The sequence below is a fragment of the Entelurus aequoreus genome, linkage group LG21 (assembly GCF_033978785.1).
Source record: "Entelurus aequoreus isolate RoL-2023_Sb linkage group LG21, RoL_Eaeq_v1.1, whole genome shotgun sequence".
Taxonomy (NCBI): domain Eukaryota; kingdom Metazoa; phylum Chordata; class Actinopteri; order Syngnathiformes; family Syngnathidae; genus Entelurus; species Entelurus aequoreus.
In genome coordinates this window covers 12,411,198-12,425,849 of record NC_084751.1, presented here as the reverse complement: position 1 = coordinate 12,425,849, position 14,652 = coordinate 12,411,198, and the positions used below count along the sequence as shown (strand labels likewise).

Here is a 14,652-nt window from a genome sequence, read left to right as displayed (position 1 = left end):
GGAGGAAAAAAAATAAAATTATTGTTTACATTTTTCACAACCTAATTTAAGTGATCAATGCAGCCCTAATACTTTTTAAATGAAATAAATGTAATTAATTAAAAAAAAAATTGTGAGAAAAAAAAAAAACTGGGGGGAAAAAAATACAACTTTACTCTTCTAATTTTTAAAAACCTTATATAAGTGATTAATGTGGCCCTAATATTTTTGAATAAAATAAATGTAATTGAATAAATAGTAAAATTATTTTCATAACATTTTTGGTGAGGAAAAAAAATGTAATTATTGTTTACATTTTTAATAACCTTATATAAGTGATCAACATTTTTAAATAAAAAAAATGTAATAAATAAAAAGTCAAATTAAATCAAATGAGCCATGTTGGCACCCTTATTATAAACTGCTACTGAGGGTTGTCGGTGTCAACATAAACACACCCCAGCTTGCTGGTGATGAGAAAGAAAAAGAAGATTGTAAAGATAAAAAAGTGTGTAGGCGTGTTATTTGGCATCTTTACACCTTCTGCTAACATGAGAATGAACAGTTTGTATTTTCCACAAAGTAAGTCTCCTGTTGGATCATATTGCACACATGGAGTAGACGGACAGTGTAAACCGTGTTGACTCTAGAACCCTGCCCTCAACCCGCCCGCTCCGCGTCCAGTCCCTTTGGCGTGGAGAGAAGTCCCGCCCTGCCCAGAGCGTCAGGACTTGAAGACGTGCACGGCACGCACCACGTACTGCCGGCAGATGGGACACTCGTTCATGCGCTTGCCGCACTTGGTGCACGTGACCATGTGACCGCACTCCAGCAGCACGCAGTCGATGACGGCGTCCATGCAGATGCGGCACAGGTTGTCGTCGGCGGACAGCGGGCCTTTCACGCCGTCTGCGGGCGAGACGCACGCCGTTTAAAAAAAAAACGTCCGCCATCAGGAATCTTAATGGCGGCGGTTGTTGGATGAGGACGACATGAGATGGAGAAGGAAGCATCTTACCTGCGTCTGCACTCTGGCACACGGGTGGAGGACACGCCACCACTTGGGAGACACATAAGAGGAGGCGGAGTTTAGAGACACATTTGTGCGTCCGCACCTGTCACGATGTCACTCATTTATCACCCCTGTGACCTTTTGTGGCCCTAAACCAGTGAAGTAGGAAGGCCATTCATTTGTTGCCGTTTACCTGACACATGAAACGTGACGAATTAGGCCAGATGGTTCCTTTTTCCACCAAGTACCACCTCAGAAAAAACCTAGCTCTACAAGTACCACCATAATGACAAGATTAAATACAGTAGTGTAGTAGCCCTAAGTACTCATTAAGTACACTGTAATGACAACATTAAAATACAGTAGTGTAGTAGACCTAAGTATTCATTAAGTACACCATTATAATTAACATTAAAATACAGTAGTATAGTAGACCTATGTATTCATTAAGTACAACCATAATGACAACATTAAAATACAGTAGTATAGTATACCTAAGTATTCATTAAGTACACTGTAATGACAACATTAAATACAGTAACGTAGTGGACCTAAGTATTCATCAAGTACCACCATAATGACAACATTAAAATACAGTAGTGTGGTAGACCTAAGTATTCATTAAGTACACCGTAATGACAACATTAAAATAATGTAGCTTGGTAAGCCCAAGTAATTATTAAGTACCACCATAATGACAACATTAAATACAGTAGTGTAGTGGACCTAAGTATTCATCAAGTACCACCATAATGACAACATTAAAATACAGTAGTATAGTAGCCCTAAGTATTCATTAAGTACACCATTATAATTAACATTAAAATACAGTAGTGTAGTAGACCTAAGTATTCATTAAGTACCACCATAATGACAACATTAAAATACAGTAGTGTAGTAGACCTAAGTATTCATTAAGTACCACCATAATGACAACATTAAAATACAGTAGTGTAGTAGACCTAAGTATTCATCAAGTACCACCATAATGACAACATTAAAATACAGTAGTGTAGTAGACCTAAGTATTCATTAAGTACACTGTAATGACAACATTAAATACAGTAACGTAGTGGACCTAAGTATTCATTAGGTACCACCATAATGACAACATTAAAATACAGTAGTATAGTAGACCTAAGTATTCATTAAGTACACTGTAATGACAACATTAAATACAGTAACGTAGTGGACCTAAGTATTCATCAAGTACCACCATAATGACAACATTAAATACAGTAGTGTAGTAGACCTAAGTATTCATCAAGTACCACCATAATGACAACATTAAAATACAGTAGTATAGTAGCCCTAAGTATTCATTAAGTACACCATTATAATTAACATTAAAATACAGTAGTGTAGTAGACCTAAGTATTCATTAAGTACCACCATAATGACAACATTAAAATACAGTAGTGTAGTAGACCTAAGTATTCATTAAGTACCACCATAATGACAACATTAAATACAGTAGCATAGTAGACCTAAGTATTCATTAAGTACCACCATAATGACATTAAAATACAGTAGTGTAGTAGACCTAAGTATTCATTAAGTACACCATTATAATTAACATTAAAATACAGTAGTATAGTAGACCTACGTATTCATTAAGTACAACCATAATGACAACATTAAAATACCGTAGTATAGTATACCTAAGTATTCATTAAGTACACTGTAATGACAACATTAAATACAGTAACGTAGTGGACCTAAGTATTCATCAAGTACCACCATAATGACAACATTAAAATACAGTAGTGTGGTAGACCTAAGTATTCATTAAGTACACCGTAATGACAACATTAAAATAATGTAGCTTGGTAAGCCCAAGTAATTATTAAGTACCACCATAATGACAACATTAAATACAGTAGTGTAGTGGACCTAAGTATTCATCAAGTACCACCATAATGACAACATTAAAATACAGTAGTATAGTAGCCCTAAGTATTCATTAAGTACACCATTATAATTAACATTAAAATACAGTAGTGTAGTAGACCTAAGTATTCATTAAGTACCACCATAATGACAACATTAAAATACAGTAGTGTAGTAGACCTAAGTATTCATTAAGTACCACCATAATGACAACATTAAAATACAGTAGTGTAGTAGACCTAAGTATTCATCAAGTACCACCATAATGACAACATTAAAATACAGTAGTGTAGTAGACCTAAGTATTCATTAAGTACACTGTAATGACAACATTAAATACAGTAACGTAGTGGACCTAAGTATTCATTAGGTACCACCATAATGACAACATTAAAATACAGTAGTATAGTAGACCTAAGTATTCATTAAGTACACTGTAATGACAACATTAAATACAGTAACGTAGTGGACCTAAGTATTCATCAAGTACCACCATAATGACAACATTAAATACAGTAGTGTAGTAGACCTAAGTATTCATCAAGTACCACCATAATGACAACATTAAAATACAGTAGTATAGTAGCCCTAAGTATTCATTAAGTACACCATTATAATTAACATTAAAATACAGTAGTGTAGTAGACCTAAGTATTCATTAAGTACCACCATAATGACAACATTAAAATACAGTAGTGTAGTAGACCTAAGTATTCATTAAGTACACCATAATGACATTAAAATACAGTAGTGTAGTAGACCTAAGTATTCATTAAGTACACCATTATAATTAACATTAAAATACAGTAGTATAGTAGACCAACGTATTCATTAAGTACAACCATAATGACAACATTAAAATACAGTAGTATAGTATACCTAAGTATTCATTAAGTACACCATAATGACAACATTAAATACAGTAGTGTAGTGGACCTAAGTATTCATCAAGTACCACCATAATGACAACATTAAAATACAGTAGTATAGTAGCCCTAAGTATTCATTAAGTACACCATTATAATTAACATTAAAATACAGTAGTGTAGTAGACCTAAGTATTCATTAAGTACCACCATAATGACAACATTAAAATACAGTAGTGTAGTAGACCTAAGTATTCATTAAGTACCACCATAATGACAACATTAAAATACAGTAGTGTAGTAGACCTAAGTATTCATCAAGTACCACCATAATGACAACATTAAAATACAGTAGTGTAGTAGACCTAAGTATTCATTAAGTACACTGTAATGACAACATTAAATACAGTAACGTAGTGGACCTAAGTATTCATTAGGTACCACCATAATGACAACATTAAAATACAGTAGTATAGTAGACCTAAGTATTCATTAAGTACACTGTAATGACAACATTAAATACAGTAACGTAGTGGACCTAAGTATTCATCAAGTACCACCATAATGACAACATTAAATACAGTAGTGTAGTAGACCTAAGTATTCATCAAGTACCACCATAATGACAACATTAAAATACAGTAGTATAGTAGCCCTAAGTATTCATTAAGTACACCATTATAATTAACATTAAAATACAGTAGTGTAGTAGACCTAAGTATTCATTAAGTACCACCATAATGACAACATTAAAATACAGTAGTGTAGTAGACCTAAGTATTCATTAAGTACCACCATAATGACAACATTAAATACAGTAGCATAGTAGACCTAAGTATTCATTAAGTACCACCATAATGACATTAAAATACAGTAGTGTAGTAGACCTAAGTATTCATTAAGTACACCATTATAATTAACATTAAAATACAGTAGTATAGTAGACCTACGTATTCATTAAGTACAACCATAATGACAACATTAAAATACCGTAGTATAGTATACCTAAGTATTCATTAAGTACACTGTAATGACAACATTAAATACAGTAACGTAGTGGACCTAAGTATTCATCAAGTACCACCATAATGACAACATTAAAATACAGTAGTGTGGTAGACCTAAGTATTCATTAAGTACACCGTAATGACAACATTAAAATAATGTAGCTTGGTAAGCCCAAGTAATTATTAAGTACCACCATAATGACAACATTAAATACAGTAGTGTAGTGGACCTAAGTATTCATCAAGTACCACCATAATGACAACATTAAAATACAGTAGTATAGTAGCCCTAAGTATTCATTAAGTACACCATTATAATTAACATTAAAATACAGTAGTGTAGTAGACCTAAGTATTCATTAAGTACCACCATAATGACAACATTAAAATACAGTAGTGTAGTAGACCTAAGTATTCATTAAGTACCACCATAATGACAACATTAAAATACAGTAGTGTAGTAGACCTAAGTATTCATCAAGTACCACCATAATGACAACATTAAAATACAGTAGTGTAGTAGACCTAAGTATTCATTAAGTACACTGTAATGACAACATTAAATACAGTAACGTAGTGGACCTAAGTATTCATTAGGTACCACCATAATGACAACATTAAAATACAGTAGTATAGTAGACCTAAGTATTCATTAAGTACACTGTAATGACAACATTAAATACAGTAACGTAGTGGACCTAAGTATTCATCAAGTACCACCATAATGACAACATTAAATACAGTAGTGTAGTAGACCTAAGTATTCATCAAGTACCACCATAATGACAACATTAAAATACAGTAGTATAGTAGCCCTAAGTATTCATTAAGTACACCATTATAATTAACATTAAAATACAGTAGTGTAGTAGACCTAAGTATTCATTAAGTACCACCATAATGACAACATTAAAATACAGTAGTGTAGTAGACCTAAGTATTCATTAAGTACACCATAATGACATTAAAATACAGTAGTGTAGTAGACCTAAGTATTCATTAAGTACACCATTATAATTAACATTAAAATACAGTAGTATAGTAGACCAACGTATTCATTAAGTACAACCATAATGACAACATTAAAATACAGTAGTATAGTATACCTAAGTATTCATTAAGTACACTGTAATGACAACATTAAATACAGTAACGTAGTGGACCTAAGTATTCATCAAGTACCACCATAATGACAACATTAAAATACAGTAGTGTGGTAGACCTAAGTATTCATTAAGTACACTGTAATGACAACATTAAATACAGTAACGTAGTGGACCTAAGTATTCATCAAGTACCACCATAATGACAACATTAAAATACAGTAGTGTGGTAGACCTAAGTATTCATTAAGTACACCGTAATGACAACATTAAAATAATGTAGCTTGGTAAGCCCAAGTAATTATTAAGTACCACCATAATGACAACATTAAATACAGTAGTGTAGTGGACCTAAGTATTCATCAAGTACCACCATAATGACAACATTAAAATACAGTAGTATAGTAGCCCTAAGTATTCATTAAGTACACCATTATAATTAACATTAAAATACAGTAGTGTAGTAGACCTAAGTATTCATTAAGTACCACCATAATGACAACATTAAAATACAGTAGTGTAGTAGACCTAAGTATTCATTAAGTACACTGTAATGACAACATTAAATACAGTAACGTAGTGGACCTAAGTATTCATCAAGTACCACCATAATGACAACATTAAAATACAGTAGTATAGTAGCCCTAAGTATTCATTAAGTACACCATTATAATTAACATTAAAATACAGTAGTGTAGTAGACCTAAGTATTCATTAAGTACCACCATAATGACATTAAAATACAGTAGTATAGTAGACCTAAGTATTCATTAAGTACCACCATAATGACAACATTAAAATACAGTAGTGTAGTAGACCTAAGTATTCATTAAGTACACTGTAATGACAACATTAAATACAGTAACGTAGTGGACCTAAGTATTCATCAAGTACCACCATAATGACAACATTAAAATACAGTAGTGTACTAGACCTAAGTATTCATTAAGTACACCGTAATGACAACATTAAATACAGTAGCGTAGTAGGCCTAAGTATTCATTTAGTAGACCGTAATAACATTAAAATACAGTAGTGTAGTAGACCTAAGTATTCATTAAGTACACCGTAATGACAACATTAAAATACAGCAGTGTAGTAGGCCCAAGTATTCATCAAGTACCATCATAATGACAACATTAAAATACAGTAGCGTAGTAGACCTAAGTATTCATCAAGTACCACCATAATGACAACATTAAATACAGTAGTGTAGTAGACCTAAGTATTCATTAAGTACCACCATAATGACAACATTAAATACAGTAGCGTAGTAGGCCTAAGTATTCATTTAGTACACCGTAATAACATTAAAATACAGTAGTGTACTAGACCTAAGTATTCATTAAGTACACCGTAATGACAACATTAAAATACAGCAGTGTAGTAGGCCTAAGTATTCATCAAGTACCACCATAATGACAACATTAAAATAAAGTAGTGTAGTAGGCCTAAGTATTCATCAAGTACCACCATAATGACAACATTAAAATACAGTAGTGTAGTAGGCCTAAGTATTCATCAAGTACCACCATAATGACAACATTAAATACAGTAGCGTAGTAGGCCTAAGTATTCATCAAGTACCACCATAATGACAACATTAAATACAGTAGTGTAGTAGACCTAAGTATTCATCAAGTACCACCATAATGACAACATTAAATACAGTAGTGTATTAGACCTAAGTATTCATTAAGTACCACCATAATGACAACATTAAATACAGTAGCGTAGTAGGCCTAAGTATTCATTTAGTACACCGTAATAACATTAAAATACAGTAGTGTACTAGACCTAAGTATTCATTAAGTACACCGTAATGACAACATTAAAATACAGCAGTGTAGTAGGCCTAAGTATTCATCAAGTACCACCATAATGACAACATTAAAATAAAGTAGTGTAGTAGGCCTAAGTATTCATCAAGTACCACCATAATGACAACATTAAAATACAGTAGTGTAGTAGGCCTAAGTATTCATCAAGTACCACCATAATGACAACATTAAAATACAGTAGTGTAGTAGGCCTAAGTATTCATCAAGTACCACCATAATGACAACATTAAATACAGTAGCGTAGTAGGCCTAAGTATTCATCAAGTACCACCATAATGACAACATTAAATACAGTAGTGTAGTAGACCTAAGTATTCATCAAGTACCACCATAATGACAACATTAAATACAGTAGCGTAGTAGGCCTAAGTATTCATTTAGTACACCGTAATAACATTAAAATACAGTAGTGTAGTAGACCTAAGTATTCATTAAGTACACCGTAATGACAACAATAAAATACAGTAGTGTAGTAGGCCCAAGTATTCATTAAGTACCACCATAATGACAACATTAAATACAGTAGTGTAGTAGACCTAAGTATTCATCAAGTACCACCATAATGACAACATTAAATACAGTAGTGTAGTAGACCTAAGTATTCATTAAGTACCACCATAATGACATTAAAATACAGTAGTGTAGTAGACCTAAGTATTCATTAAGTACACCGTAATGACAACATTAAATACAGTAGCGTAATGGACCTAAGTATTCATTAAGTACACCACAATGACAACATTAAATACAGTAGTGTAGTAGACCTAAGTTTTCATCAAGTACCACCATAATGACAACATTAAAATACAGTAGTGTAGTAGACCTAAGTATTTATCAAGTACCACCATAATGACAACATTAAATACAGTAGTGTAGTAGACCTAAGTATTCATCAAGTACCACCATAATGACAACATTAATATATAGTAGTGTAGTAGACCTAAGTATTCATCAAGTACCACCATAATGACAACATTAAATACAGTAGTGTAGTAGACCTAAGTATTCATCAAGTACCACCATAATGACCAACATTAAAATACAGTAGTGTAGTAGACCTAAGTATTCATCAAGTACCACCATAATGACAACATTAAATACAGTAGCGTAGTAGGCCTAAGTATTCATTTAGTACACCGTAATAACATTAAAATACAGTAGTGTACTAGACCTAAGTATTCATTAAGTACACCGTAATGACAACATTAAAATACAGCAGTGTAGTAGGCCCGAGTATTCATCAAGTACCATCATAATGACAACATTAAAATAAAGTAGTGTAGTAGGCCTAAGTATTCATCAAGTACCACCATAATGACAACATTAAAATACAGTAGTGTAGTCGACCTAAGTATTCATTAAGTACCACCATAATGACAACATTAAATACAGTAGTGTAGTAGGCCTAAATATTCATCAAGTACCACCATAATGACAACATTAAATACAGTAGTGTAGTAGACCTAAGTATTCATCAAGTACCACCATAATGACAACATTAAATACAGTAGTGTAGTAGACCTAAGTATTCATCAAGTACCACCATAATGACAACATTAAATACAGTAGTGTAGTAGGCCTAAGTATTCATTTAGTACACCGTAATAACATTAAAATACAGTAGTGTACTAGACCTAAGTATTCATTAAGTACACCGTAATGACAACATTAAAATACAGCAGTGTAGTAGGCCTAAGTATTCATCAAGTACCACCATAATGACAACATTAAAATAAAGTAGTGTAGTAGGCCTAAGTATTTATCAAGTACCACCATAATGACAACATTAAAATACAGTAGTGTAGTAGACCTAAGTATTCATTAATTACACCATAATGACAACATTAAATACAGTAGCGTAGTAGGCCTAAGTATTCATTTAGTACACCGTAATAACATTAAAATACAGTAGTGTAGTAGACCTAAGTATTCATTAAGTACACCGTAATGACAACAATAAAATACAGTAGTGTAGTAGGCCCAAGTATTCATTAAGTACCACCATAATGACAACATTAAAATACAGTAGTGTAGTAGACCTAAGTATTCATTAAGTACCACCTTAATGACAACATTAAAATACAGTAGTGTAGTAGACCTAAGTATTCATCAAGTACCACCATAATGACAACATTAAATACAGTAGTGTAGTAGACCTAAGTATTCATCAAGTACCACCATAATGACCAACATTAAAATACAGTAGTGTAGTAGCCCTAAGTATTCATCAAGTACCACCATAATGACAACATTAAAATACAGTAGCGTAGTAGACCTAAGTATTCATTAAGTACCACCTTAATGACAACATTAAAATACAGACGTCTAAAGCACGGACTACTTGTTGCTAGGCAGAATATGCTATGTTCCACTTTAAGGATTATTCATACTTGAATGATTGCTCTGTATTAAGTATAGTACTTTATAAGTAGTATATCAAGAAGTATTTACCTGCATTAATGCTGACATTTTCGACTGGAGAAAGAGGGGGAAAAAAGCATTAGTCACACATTAGTCGTCCCATTAATATGACATCACACTCAGAATGGCCGCCTACTGGACTTCCTGTTCTGCTCGTTCTCCCTGTAGAGTCGATGCACTCGCTCCAGCAGCTCCCACTTCTCGCAGCAGCCCGAGTAGTTGACAAAGTTCCTGGCCAGGATCTCCTTGAGCTGACGCACCGACAGCTTCTCGATGGCGTCCTCGTTGTCCAAGTCGGACAGCGAGGCCCGGATCCTCCTCTGCGTCGCCGGGCTGACCTGCCGGGACGGGACAGGAAGTAGACTTATATGGTCTGTGTGGAGCGTCCGGCTCATGGAAATAGGAGGAAGGCGTCGTACTTCCATGATATTTTCTGCGTTGTCCAGATTGAGGAGGGAGGCTGTGGGCGTGTCTTCCTGCTCCTGCAATACAGCATCAGCATTAAAAGCTGCGGTCGCTAACAACTTCCTGTCTACAAACCCCGTTTCCATATGAGTTGGGAAATTGTGTTAGATGTAAATATAAACGGAATACTATTAGTGCAAATCCTTTTCAAGCCATATTCAATTGAATGCACTACAAAGACAACATATTTGATGTTCAAACTCATAAACTTTATTTTTTTTTGCAAATAATAAATAACTTAGAATTTCATGGCTGCCACACGTGCCTAAATAGTTGGGAAAGGGCATGTTCACCACTGTGTTACATGGCCTTTCCTTTTAACTACACTCAGTAAACAATTGGGAACTGAGGAAACTAATTGTTGAAGCTTTGAAAGTTCTTGTTTTATGTAGAGCTTCAGTCGTTCAACAGTCCGGGGTCGCAGCTGTCGTATTTTACGCTTCGTAATGCGCCACACATTTCCAATGGGAGACAGGTCTGGACTGCAGGTGGGCCAGGAAAGTACCCGCACTCTTTTTTTACGAAGCCACGCTGTTGTAACATGTGCTGAATGTATATTTACATCTAACACAATTCCCCAACTCATATGGAAACGGAGTTTGTACTTTTTATCCACACATCAAGACATCATCAAAGCTAATTGTAAATAATTGGAATTGGAAAAACAGACATTTTCTTAAGAGTGAAAAACTACAAAAATACAAAATAAAAAACAATTTCAAGACTAACTTTGCTGATGTTTTTTTAATATTGTATTTTTTCCTTCTTCTTAGAATTTTTACACATTTTATATGAACATAAACATCAGCCAAAATACATTTCCCTTACTAAAGTAATAATATTAATATGGATAATATAATTAATAGTACAAATAATAATACATGAATTGCTGGTATGGCTTAACGGGTAAAACACTTTTCTTCGAATTGTGTCAAGGTTTCATGAACAATGAAAAAATTTAATAATAATAATTAGGGATGTCCGATAATGGCTTTTTGCCGATATCCCGATATTGTCCAACTCTTTAATTACCGATACCGATATCAACCGATACCGATATCAACCGATATATGCAGTCAAGGAATTAACACATTATTATGCCTAATTTGGACAACCAGGTATGGTGAAGATAAGGTACTTTTTAAAAAAATTAGTAAAATAAGATAAATAAATTAAAAACATTTTCTTGAATAAAAAAGAAAGTACAACAATATAAAAACAGTTACATAGAAACTAGTAATGAATGAAAATGAGTAAAATTAACTGTTAAAGGTTAGTACTATTAGTGGACCAGCAGCACGCACAATCATGTGTGCTTACGGACTGTATCTCTTGCAGACTGTATTGATATATATTGATATATAATGTAGGAACCACAATATTAATAACAGAAAGAAACAACCCTTTTGTGTGAATGAGTGTAAATGGGGGAGGGAGGTTTTTTGGGTTGGTGCCCTAATTGTAAGTGTATCTTGTGTTTTTTATGTTGATTTGATAAAATTTTTAAAAAAAACAAAAAAAAAACACACAAAAAAAACCCGATACCGATAATAAAAAACCGATACCGATAATTTCCGATATTACATTTTAACGCATATATCGGCCGATAATATCGGCAGGCCGATATTATCGGACATCTCTAATAATAATACATTTACATATTTCTCAAAAAAATATAATTGTAAACTTGCACTATAATTGTGCAAGTTTAAATAAATAAAACATGTTTTCCTTAAATTGTGTCAAAGGTCAGTTTAATTAATAATGAGAAGAATACAAATAACATTATTATTATTTAAATCGTCTCTTCATAAAATATGATGTTGGTATAATTTTGCAAATGAGAAAATATGTTTTTCCTTCAATTGTACCAAGGTCAGTTTCAGAAATAATAAATAATAATAATAATAATAATAATTATTATTATTATTATATTAATAATAATAATAATTATTATTATTATTATTATATTAATAACAAAATAAGAAAACATTCAAGCAAAAAAATCTTCAAATTGTGTCAAGATAATTTTACTTTATTTTAATAACAATTAGAAAATTGTGTCATGGTTATTTTTTAATAATAACAATAATAATACACTTTTATTACAATATTTATTAAAAAAAATCTGGTGCTACTATAATTGTGCAAGTTTAAAAAAGGTCAGTTTAATTAATAATGATCAAATAAAAATAACATTATTATTATTCAAATTGTCTCTTCATAAAATATGGTGTTGGTATATTTTTGCAAATAAGAAAATATGTTTTTCCTACAATTGTACCAAGGTCAGTTTCAGAAATAATAAATAATAATAATTATTATTATTATATTAATAACAAAATTTAAAAAACATTAAAGAAAAAAAAATTCAAATTGTGTCAAAATAATTTTAATTTATTTTAATAAAAATGTGAGAATTGTTTCAGGGTTATGTTTAATAACAATATTAATAATACACTTTTATTACAATTTTTAAATATTTATTAAAACATCTGGTGCCGCTATGATTGTGCAAGTTTAAAAAAGGTCAGTTTAATTAATGAGAATAATAATAATATCATTATTATTATTTAAATAGTCTCTTCATAAAATATGGTGTTGGTATAATTTTGCAAATGAGAAAATATGTTTTTCCTTCAATTGTACCAAGGTCAGTTTCAGAAATAATAAATAATAATCATTATTATTATTATTATATTAATAACAAAATAAAAAAACATTCAAGCAAAAATATTCAGATTGTGTCAAGAAAGATAATTTAAATGTATTTGAATTACAATTAGAAAATTGTGTCAGGGTTATTTTAAATAATAATATTAATACTACACTTTTATTACAATATTTAAATATTTATTTAAAAAACCTGGTGTTACTATAATTGTGCAAGTTTAAAAAAGGTCAGTTTAATTAATGATAATAATAATAATAATAAAAATAATAATATTTAAATAGTCCCTTCATAAAATATGGTGTTGGTATAATTTTGCAACTGAGATTTTTTTTCTTCCTTAAATTGTACCAAGATCAGTTTCAAAAATATTAATATTAATAATAATTATTATATTAATAACAAAATAAAAAAACATTCAAGCAAATATCTTCAAATTGTGTCAAGATCATTTTAATTTATTTGAATAACAATTACAAAATTGTGTCAGGGATATTTTTTTAGAATAACAATATTAATAATACACTTTTATTTCAATATTTCTTAAAACATCTGGTGCCGCTATGATTGTGCAAATATAAAAAAAATATTTATTTTCTTTAATTGTGTCAAAGTCGATTTAGTTAATAATAACAATATGATTATATTAATATTATTATTACTGAAATAGTCCCTTTATAAAATCAGTTGTTGGTGTGATTTGTCAAATAAGAAAATGTGTTTTTTCTCAAATTGCATCAAGGTCATTTTTAATAATAACTAATAACCATTATATGTTTTTTTTTAAATATTATAACTAATAATATAGTTTCTTTAAATCAGGTGTACAGTTGTTCAAGTAAAAGAAAATGTTCAAATTGTGTCAAGATCATTTTAAATGATAATAAATATATCATATTTATTAATAAATTGTCAAGGTCAGTTTCAATGACACACACACACACAAAATAGTTATATATGGTATAAATCAGGTATATTGTTAGACTTTTGTATTGTAAAATAAATCTTCAAATTGGGCCAAAGTCATTTTCAAAGTCCAAGAAGCCAATCCAAACTTTGTAAAATCAACATCATCAATGATTTGGACTTGAAGGTGGACCACCTTCCAAATTATTCAGCCTGACTGAAGTCATCCTTGACTTTCTCAAACAATTTCCTTCCAGCTCAATATGACTTTCAGTGTGACAAAAATGAGTGTGGAGTTATGTCGTACAAGAAGAAGATGAATTCAAGCACCGAGTCCTTGACTTGTGCTGGATAATGAATCTCTTTCATTGTGGAGGTCGGCAATTAGGAGACTAAATGAGTGAATAATATCATAAGTTCAGTGTTAGTATACTTGATTAAAAATGTTGAAATGTGTGTGTGTGTGTGTGTGTAGTCTATTTTGGTTTCGC

At 31.5% G+C, this 14,652-nt stretch overlaps 1 protein-coding gene across 1 annotated transcript in view; it reads right to left on the bottom strand.

Moving 5' to 3' along the window:
• Positions 1–14,652, bottom strand: part of LOC133638910 (E3 ubiquitin-protein ligase RNF34-like) — a 42,168-nt gene continuing 27,516 nt past the window's right edge. Inside the window, exons 4-8 of the mRNA XM_062031951.1 lie at positions 10,539–10,601; positions 10,256–10,457; positions 10,150–10,173; positions 998–1,039; positions 1–888 (exon numbers count right to left, since the gene is read on the bottom strand). Of these exons, the coding sequence (XP_061887935.1) occupies positions 704–888; positions 998–1,039; positions 10,150–10,173; positions 10,256–10,457; positions 10,539–10,601 (516 nt within the window). The 3' untranslated portion in view covers positions 1–703. The remainder of the gene's footprint in view (positions 889–997; positions 1,040–10,149; positions 10,174–10,255; positions 10,458–10,538; positions 10,602–14,652) is intronic.